We start from the raw sequence: 10,654 nt of genomic DNA on the forward strand, positions 1-10,654 counted from the left end.
GCCCCGCTCAACTCTCCCTAGCCTTCCCGCTGAAGTTTGACAGTCTGTTCAATGCTTCTTTGCCTCTGTATTTATTTTCATTCATCAGTTTATAACGTTCTTTATATTCCACAAATGAGTGATATCATCTGGTATTTTTCTTTCACTGACTGGCTTATTTTTAAAAGATGACAACTATCGCAAAATCCAGAACAAGAGCATATGGTTAACAATCATTAAGTGCCTGACACCCTCTATAATATATTTATTGTCTGGCTACTTCTTTGCAGTTAAGATACCCTGGAGTTGTCACCTCACTGACTCCACAATTCATTGGCCCCTACTGAACGGCACTGGTGCATTCAGTCTGCTGAAGACTGCGTGGCTGCCCTTCCTGAGCCATGCTACTCAAATTACACGAGCCAATAATGCATGAGGTTGGTTCTGTCTTGAGCTTGTAGGAACAGGTTCTTTTCTAAACTTGCTTTCTTACTCTGTGGTCAAAACATCTGTTTGTCAACCCCATTAGTAATCTCAGGAATTGCAACCTCTGCAATTCAAGATCACTATCTTCTTTTTCCTTCTAATCACTTTGCACCTGTCATCTGCAATTCTTAGTTGTTACCTTCAAAATAAGATACTGCCTAAAGCCATCCTCAACCAATCAAACTGTTCATTTACTTCCACATTATCAACATCTTGCCCTAGTATACCCAGAATAAGTTTTTAGCCCTCCGAGATTTAAGGCTGTATATATGGGGAGACAGTCTTTTAGTGAGGGGTCTAGAGAAAGTCCCAGGGGCTACGTGCAGGTTTTTAGTTGGGTTAAAAGTGAAACAATGTTATTACTTTAATCTTAAGGTTACTCCCTTAACCTTTAGCAATTACAAATATGTGTTTAGGTCCCAAGGACAGAAAATAAGAAAAGCAGTAATTTTTTTCTTTATGTGATTATATTACTTGTGTGCATTCATTTAAACTTCTCTGACTGAACTTACAAAGATAACCAAATATACAAAGTCAATTTTTTAGCCAGCTTCCCAAATGTTCATTGACTTAGCCTGTATCAGAATGCCGATAATGCTGTTTCAGTTTGGCAGGTGCTGTTAAATCAACGAGATTTATAGGGCAGTCGTGGCATTGCCAGCTCACTATGGGGACCCAGGGGCGAACTGGAGGACCCCCCGAGACCTACTCATCAGAACCTTCAACTCAATCACAGGGGACATGAACTACCAATTAGTGTTTAAAATTGTGAAAGGGCTCTCTCTTGAAATACCTGCTTCCAGATTTAAATGAAACTAGAAATACTAGATACACTGCAAGCTCTTTAAAACGTTTTCCTAGGGGGTGGGGGAAAAGGGGTGTTCAAAATAACACAGGTGTGTCTTGGCACCAATTCAAAAAATTTTAATTCCCAAAGTGCCAAAAGACCCTGTTTAAAGTCTGTTTCTCCTATATTTTAAAAAATATTTTTATTGACTTCAGAGAGAAGAAGGGAGAGGAGGAGAGACAAACATCATGATGAGAAAGATCTGCTGCCTCCTGCATGCCCCCTACTGGAAATCGAACCCACAACCCAGGCATGTGCCCTCACAGGGTATCAAACCCTGACCTACTGGTTCATGGGCCGATGCTCAACCACTGAGCCACACTGGCCAGGCAAGTTTGTTTCTCCTACAAGGAGACTCCACAGTAAGAGCCCTGAGATAGAATTATAAACAACCTCCTGGCATAGTGAAAGAAAAGCTGTTCTGTGGAATTTCCAAACCACTGATTTCTCAAGTATCTTATAAAATTCCCTTCCCATAGCATTTGGAGAGAGTCAAGTAAACAGAAAGTTTATGTGCATTTTTTGAGGTGAGAACACCTCTAGCAATAAATACATTGGCCTTTTAGCTGGCACAGATAAACTCAAACAGACGTCTTTCTCAGTATCCAAGAACTGGTGCCCTAGATAGGCAGGAACGAGTAATCAGCTCAAAGACGTGCAAACACAGTTGCTGGGAAATCATTCCTCATGTTGTTTTATTAATTTAATCAGTTTATTCCTTTAAAACAGTAGGAAGAATGGCTTTAATGCCAATTTTTCAAAGGTACTTTGTAACACTCTGGAATCTCTTGACCTGCTGTTATGAAAATAGAAAGATGGCAAGACCCATGAATGCTGTGGGAAGAAGTATCCAGAGGTGGCGGAGCTGGGTTGGATTATCTCATTTAGGAGGTCAAAGGCCAGTGGAGTGATGCACTATTTTTCACAGTGTACCTGGGAAAACTGAAGGGACTCATGGCGGTAAGTTCCTTTATGCCAATCTGGACTACAACTAAAAGCAAAGCCCCACTCTACTTTATATGAGCACCACCAAGTCAGGAGCACAAACAAATGGATGCTTCAGGGCCCTTTTATACCTTGGCAAGCGAGCCTCGGTATTCCCAATTAATTTATGCAAATAAGAGCCCACACACAGCCTTCTGAGGGGGTGTAAGAAATTTTAATTAAAATGATAAATACCCTCTTCAAGAATAAAGCTCTAATAGCCCTGGCAAATGAAATAACGATGTGCTGCTAGTCTCCTTTCTGGGGCAGCACAGATACTTTAACGAAAGTTTTTATACCCCTCATAAAATTATTCTTATAAAGACTATCACCAAGTATTTGATAGCTTTTTGATACGGAGGTATCCTCACTTAAAAGCTCAAACATGAAGAGTGAAGGTTCTGGAGCCCAAGCGCCTGGGCTCAAATCTCTATTCCACACTTATTAGCTGTGTGACGTAGAGCAGGTGACTTAACCTCTCTGTGACCCAGTTTACTCATCTTTCAAATGAGGCTCACAATACTACCTACCTCTTAGAGAGCTGCTGTGATAATTAAATAAATTAATACATGTAAGTTGCTTGGAAACTGTACTCAGCACAGAATAAGAACTTAATAAGTGTTGGCTAATATTTAATTACCACCACCACCACTACTACCACCACCACAACCACTACTACCACCATCACTATCATATCTACCACCACCACCACTGCCACTACCACCACCAATATCACCACAACCACTACTACCACCATCAACATCACTGCCATCATCACCATCACCACCACCGTCAACACCACCACCATTATAATCATCATCATCTTTTCCCACTGCATGAGAAACTGAGTACTGACCTCCTGTAACATATCAGAATCTTCAATGGCTTTGACAGCAGATTTCTTGGACGTTTCCTGAATTTCTCCACCTATTATAAATTCATCCAGGATAAAATAAGCCTTTTCAAAGTTAAAGATAATATCCAGCTCACAGACCTGGTAGGACAAAAAACAACAACAAATGTTTTGATAAACCTGCAGTGATATCAAGGGAAACATATACCAGTGTCTCGAGCTTTTCAAGTAACGCCCATGTGGCATACCAAGGATAAAAATATCAGGTAGCATGTTAAGGACAGAAAAGTTGAGCTAGGGAATTGTAGGCCTTTAATAAAAGTAGTATAATCACATTCCATTAAAGCAGAGCATGTCCCTAGGTAATGTTTACTGTCACAACAAAAGATTTGCGACTCGATGGAGGAATGAGGCTGCCCAGCTCATATTTCGATCTGCCCAGATGAAAGCTGAGCCCCACTACATTTCAGGCTCGGGGGCGAGCTTCCTTTCTCCTGCTCTCTGCTCTGTGAGTCAGAGCTCCTAGTTTTAGGACCCTTAGAAGGTCACACTTCAGACCTCAATTGTGCTAATTTTTCTCAAAATTATGTCACAGGCCAGTGGCTCTCAACCTTCAGAATATGTCTAAACCACCCAGAAGCCGCGTTAAAACATCACTGCTGGAGTTTCTAGTGCAGTGTGCCTGACTAAGCCCGAGAGTTTGCACCTCTAACGGGGTCCCAGGCGATGCTAATGATGCTGGACATGTGGGGAACCAATGACACTGCCATAGACCAGAACAGTCTGATAGATTTGGTCAAGTGAAGCAATGGTAAGACTACTCCCCATAATCCAAATAAAGCTCATTTCCAATTATTTAACCCAACAGCCACTCAGGGACTCTCCTTGCTGTTTCCTTCAACTCACTGACACCTAACTCTCCATTCCCACACCCTCCTGAAGGTCTGAGAACGGCAAGATTTCAGTCCTCCCTGACACCTATCTCTCAGCAGACTGGAGCTTTGGAAACTCTTCACCAATCTCATCCCTGAAAATTTCCTCTCTCCTGTTCCCTGACTGTGGCGATCCTTTCAAGGCCTGTCCTCTTCCTCCATCTCTGATGATTCCTTTTCAAGCTCTTTGGATGGTTTGTCTCCCCTGTCCCCATCCACCTACATTTGTTTAAGAAGTATTTCACATGGGTACTACACTTATCGGGGGGATCACCTCATAAGGGATATAAATGCCTAATCACTATGTTGTACACCTGAAACTACTATCATAGTGTATGTTAACTGTAGTTGGAAAATAAATTAATTTTTTTTAAAAAAAGAAGTATTTATGGAGTGCTTGGGACATATCAGGCAAGAGGAAAAAGAAGGTTGTAAGAGGAAAAAGAAAGCTGCAAAATAATATGCATAAATGCAATTCCATAATGCAAATCCATTTTATTTTTAAAAGTTTATGTCTAGAAGGATATATAAAAAACATATGCAGTATTTTGCAATTTTAAACAGTATAGATAAAAAGAAAGCACAGCAGATGAGACACCATGCACATGAAAGAAGGTAGGAGAAGTAAGCAATTACCAGAAGTTGGAAGAACAGGAAGCTGGGAGTTACAGTAGCCTCAGAGTTCAAGGCAGGCATAGACCAGGAATCCAAGATAGGCAGCAACTTCATTAGGAGAAACCAGCAGCCAGAGCTCTGCAAAGTGAACCTGATACTAATGCAAGTTCTCTGAGAGCTTCTCATACCCCCCTCTCAGAGCAGCTGCCCCTCCCCGTGCCTGTGGGGCTCCCCAGCAGCCATGGGGCAATTAATTTATTGCACCTCAGTTCCAGGGATAGGGGTAAGGTGAAGTGGTGTACAAAGCCAAATACACACAAAACACACAGACACACTATGCATGCACATGCACACACAACTTGGATATACAGTTACTATCTCTAGGTCATAAGGGAAATGGATGTACAAGTTCTATTGGCATGCTAGAGAACATTACCCATGAGCAGCTATTTCACATACAGCAACTCCAAAATTCGACTTTGTGGCTATTTCTTGAGTCTACCAGGGGTGGGCAAACTTTTTGACTCGAGGGCCACAATGGGTTCTTAAACTGGACCGGAGGGCCGGAACAAAAGCATGGATGGAGTGTTTGTGTGAACTAATATAAATTCAAAGTAAACATCATTACATAAAAGGGTACGGTCTTTTTTTTTTTTTTTTTAGTTTTATTCGTTTCAAACGGGCCAGATCCGGCCCGTGGGCCGTAGTTTGCCCACGGCTGGAAGGCCCAAAGGCTCTGTATCACAGAGTAAGAAGAGAAAACATTTCAGGGGAACCTTAGCCTAAATGCAGGTTCTTCAGCTATTGCCTGATTACTCAAATACTTGCTTTTTTTTCTTTCAGATACTTCCAATTCCACCTTAAGCACCCTGCCCCAGTACACCAGATGCTCAAATAATTTCATTCCACCAAATTATGCAAAAACACAGGGCTTTTGTGTTAATCAACACATAAGCCTCTTTTTTAAAAATCATTTTCTCATGCATCTATATCTGGCAGAAAGCTTATAAAAGGCAGAAACAGTGATCATTTAACTTTACATTTGATCTTCAAGCCTTATGCTTTACTATAATTTGGAGTAAGGGTCTTCTCTTAGAGCAGAATATGTGATGTAGCAAGAATATTTCTGGTATTGCAATAACTAAATCCTTTTGGATAGAGTCTAAGAAGGACCTTCCCTCACTGAATTCTCTTCTAAAGTAAATACAAAAAATATCAAGTTATATACAATAAATGTATAAAACTATAGCCTTAACTGGTTTGGCTCAGTGGAGACTGAAGGTATATGCCTTCAGTGGATACGCCTGCAGACTGAAGGGTCCCAGATTCGATTCTGGTCAAGGGCATGTACCTTGGCTGCGGGCACATCCCCAGTAGGGGGTTGTGCAGGAGGCAGCTGATGGATGTTTCTCACTCATCGATGTTTCTAACTTCTAACCCTCTCCCTTCCTCTCTGTAAAAAATCAACTATATATATAAAATTATATATAAGATAACCCTAATGCAAGGTATAGCTAAATAGCAATGGACAATTTAGAAAGTATTGTTAACTGCACTGTTCCTTTGATCCTCACAATAGCCCTATGGGGTTAGCAAAGTAAATATTTCTATTAACCTCTTCCTACAAGAAAATCCCCTCCATGGAGATCCAAGCGCTCTAAGACAGCAATAGCCACACCTTCTGAGGACATCAGTGAAAACTGGCCGAGAGTCTGAAATGGGGAAATAGGCAGGCCTGGAAATCCCGGAGCAGACCCTTATCTATGGTGAGACCCAGAGCTTCATCGCCTCTATAAACTGGGGTTAATGCTACTTACTGCAAATCGAAAGATTAACTAGTTAATCCTTGTAAATCTCCTTGGAATTGAAAAGTGCTAAAAAAATACATGACTTAAATCAGTAGCCAGAGATTTTGATTTATCTGTCATCAGAAGGTAATATTTTTCCAGTGCTATATATAAGAGGAGCTCAGCACAAAGTTTTCTCTTAGATTACAGAAGGACAAAATTCAAGGAAACCTTCAGAATAACACAAGAGAGAAAGTAAACCAAAGAGACGATGTTCCTGAGACGATGTCAGTGAGAGTCAGTACGCTTTGCTCATCACTGTTAATTAATAAGGATTGAACACCTACTGGGCAGATAGCCTTGAACTGCTCTTAGCTGCTCTTAGCTTAATGAAAGATTCATTGAATTTTTTAGTGAATTAAATTTTGGATCCTCCTAAAGGTCTGCCCAAACAGGATAAAAGATTGATGCTAGAGAAATAGGAATTCATTCTGACTCTCCCTGTACTTTAAATGAGCCTCGTGTTAGTGAAGGGGAGTCTAATTCTTTTGAGAAAGCCACGTGTTCTGAAGTACCCTCAATTTGGTCAGATAAGATCCAGATCCACATTCAGCCCCAGTTCATATTGTCATAGCTGAATTAATCCAGAAAAACACAACAGGCCAGACCAGAGTGCAGAAATGAGAGGGACGAGGCGATTCCTGGGGAACTCCTACAGGCTTTTGCAAAAGGCCGAGCCTGGAGGTTATTTGAAAAGGAAATACCAAAATGTCAGAATTCATCCGAATGACAGAAAGCATAACATCAAATAATCTCAAATATAAAAATATGCTATTATGTTTTTGCAAATCTCTCTTTTAAAAATGAAAAAAAAAATCTTAGGGAACCAGGAGAAAGAGAAAGAAAATTGATCTAGCTACCTCATTTCCAACAACCTGAAGTCCCTGAAGCAACACTTAGGTCTTTTCATAATTCACAAAGAAAAAAAGCGGGGAATAATAGAGAGGGGAGGAGAGACAGCAGGAAAATCCTTTCAAGTACTCAGCCTATAAAAAGAGTTGCAACAAATCTGATAAAAACCCACCCAATACTGTAAATGTTGCCCATTCCATTAAATGGAATACAGAAAACTCTTGTGGAAGTAAGTGCTCCTAATAACACAAAATAAAAATCTTCAGTGAGCAAGAAATCATTTCCCAAATAATTTTCCAAATCCAATGACTACTCGAAGTGTGAACTACTTTAATTGATTCTGGAACGGTTGCTAAAATATGGTCCAGAGCTGGTTACAAGTGTTGAAAAAAACAGTCAGTCCTAGGTCATGATCGTGAAAGACTTGCAGTTCAATGGCCCAGCAAAGCCCATGCAAGTGAAGGATAAGGCCGGGCTGGCCCATGGGGCTGGAGCACTGGGTGGGTCAGGGATGTAAAGAGAGAAAAGCGAGAGAGTGGGAGAATGGCCTGGGACCAAGGTTTACAAAGCTTCAATAGCAGGCTAAGGAGTTTGAATTTTAGATGGAGAGTGACTGAGGAGGGATGTCACCCCGAATCTGTGCTTTGTAAGGAAGATGGTAACCAATAGGCCAGGTGAGAGCCAGAGATGAGGTTTCAAAGAGAAGCAAAAGTATGATCCCCAAAAAGCCTAGACTAGTAACAGGAATGAAGGAGAGGAATTTTGGCCTAGTTTTAATAGACAGAGGCAGATTGTAGTACAGTGGGGCCTTGACTTACAAGTGTCCCAACTAACGAGTTTTTCGAGATATGAGCCGTCTCTCGGCCGAATTTTGCTTTGAGGAGCGAGCTAAAATTCGGGTTACGAGCCAGCTTCAGATACCCCACCGCTAGTTGGCGCAGCGAACGTCACAGTGAACGCCACATCAGCCCAGCATCATGTGTCTCACTCGTTCACTTTTTGATTTGACATACGAGTAATTTGAGTTACGAGCTCCATCACTGAACGAATTAAACTCGTAAGCCAAGGCCCCACAGTATAAAGGTTGGAGAAAGCTGAAAGGATCCTGAGACACAATAAATTTGATCACAATACAGAACAGAAGGTGCGTATGGTTCTTGTTGCATTGAAGACTAAGATGATTGAGAAGCCCAGGAAGAGCATCTTCAGCAAAGCAAGAAACAGTCATGTGGTAACAGGTTTCCAGGAGAGAAAATCGGGCAGACACACCAGAGAGGAGGAAGAGCAGCAGGGCATTTAGGGAGCAGGTGGAGGGAGGGATCTCAATGGAAGAAGCCAGGAGGGGCCATAAGCAGAATTCAGTGTCCTGGCAAAATAAAAAGGAGCACATTTAAAGAAAGAATCGTGGTGAGCAAGGGTTCGGTGCTGCAGGAGGTTAAGCAAGTGAAGATTTAAGAAGAGTCACTGGTGTCGGCCACTAGGGAGGGGTGGGTGGTAACTGATTTCCTTGGAGCCGCAGGGGTGGAAGCCAAGCTGTGAGCTGCTGTGGAGTGAATGAGTTCAGCGGGTTGGGACACCTCATGTAAGACATTACTGGGGGGCAAGGAGATAAAACAGCAATGTGAAATGAAAGGGTATTGTTGTTGTTTTCACTCTCATGTATAAATAATATTAAAGAACATGTGTGACTTAGTAGAAGAAGCCAGAGAGGGGCTAAAAGAGCAAATGAGAAGAGAGATGACAGTCCATGACAAAGAAGGAATCCTTCACAATTACACTCTAGTGCATTAAACAAGGTCTCAGGTGTTGTGGTCTGAAGACACCACCTGCCTTGAAATCTGCCATTTAATAATTACAGGAAGTGGGGGAAGCCTTGTGCTCTGATCCTTGGTACAAATGCAATTCATATTTTACTCTTGAGAGAGAGAAGAAATGTGACGGAAGACAGACTGAAGTAAGAGCTGAGAAGGAGACCTACTGATTCTAATAGACCAGAACAACTTACATTTCCAAAGTACTTGTCCAGCAACTCCACATAACGATGCACAATCTCTAGTGTCAAGAGCTCATTGTCCTGACTTTCTACTGCACAGCAAAAGTATAAGCTAGCATACCTTGAAAGGAAAAAAAAAGTAAAATATGATGACCCATTAAACAACCTGAAGGTGGATTCTCCCCAATGAAGATGCAGTTACCTCCTGCTTCCCATCCAAGAATGAAATCATTATTCATCACATTCCATATCTCAAAATCATAGTCCTGTGTGTTTCCCCTATGGGTTTCTCCTGTGTGTATCTTCTACCCAAAACACTCTTCCCAACCCCATTTGTGTGGCTAACTCTTCCTTGTCCTGTTGCTCTGAGCTTGGGTGTCATTTCTGCCAAGATTGGCATTTCTGCCATCTCTGACTGGGTTGGAAGCCCCTGCTATGCATCCCCGTGCCACCCCTTTCAGAGCATCAGGTCTCTTCACTGTCCATTTCATAGCCGGTCTCTCGCACCAGATCAGCGGTTCCCAAAGGCAGGGTCTGCCTTGTTCACTGTTGTAACCCAGTGCTTGTAATATCAGTCGAGAGAACCACTGAAGCCTATTCTTTAAATAAGGATTTAAAATACAACTGAACCAACAATTTTAGAAAACACGCTGGTGGAGAATACAGACAAGCTTCTTGTCAGCAAATACTAAAAATGTTGACCACGGATCCCACTTTCTGGTAATTTAATCCATTAAATGCAGTCTGCAGCGGTTATTCTACCTTTCCCCTTCAGGTCTTATAAACACTCTTAGCAAGAGCCTTTCTAACGCGTGTTCCTTCTGGAAGTTGCATGAAGATGCTGGGTGCAGGGTCGGGTTGGCTGTGTTCTGATCCTGGCTTGGGTATCAGTTATCTAGGTCTAAATGGGCAAAATTACTCTATCTCTTGGGGTCTCAGTTTCCTCATCTATAAATTGAGGTTTCTTCTGAGTATGGTCTTCCTACACAAGCAGGTGCAATAAAGAGAGAATACATAGGATTTAAAGCCAGAAAGATCTGAACTTGAATTATGGCTCTGCCAATTACCACTCAATTACTGTGAGTGGGGACTAATTACATAAGCTCTCGGTGGCTTTAGTTTCTTCATCTGCAAATATGAGCAATAATAACAATAAAGAGAGTTTTCCATCTCTGCAGCACACTAATCTGCATTTCCCCATAATACTTATTACTAACTGAAAAGTTTTTGATTACTTAACAAATGAGTAAGTGCCATGAGAGCAGG

At 41.6% G+C, this 10,654-nt stretch overlaps 1 protein-coding gene across 1 annotated transcript in view; it reads right to left on the bottom strand.

Moving 5' to 3' along the window:
• AP1S3 (adaptor related protein complex 1 sigma 3 subunit) overlaps window positions 1-10,654 on the bottom strand; it is a 16,217-nt gene that overhangs the window by 1,825 nt on the left and 3,738 nt on the right. Inside the window, exons 3-4 of the mRNA XM_015563694.1 lie at window positions 9,401-9,509; window positions 3,153-3,290 (exon numbers count right to left, since the gene is read on the bottom strand). Coding sequence (XP_015419180.1) covers window positions 3,153-3,290; window positions 9,401-9,509 — 247 coding nt within the window. The remainder of the gene's footprint in view (window positions 1-3,152; window positions 3,291-9,400; window positions 9,510-10,654) is intronic.

The sequence above is a fragment of the Myotis davidii genome, unplaced genomic scaffold (assembly GCF_000327345.1).
Source record: "Myotis davidii unplaced genomic scaffold, ASM32734v1 scaffold575, whole genome shotgun sequence".
Classification (NCBI taxonomy): Eukaryota; Metazoa; Chordata; class Mammalia; order Chiroptera; family Vespertilionidae; genus Myotis; species Myotis davidii.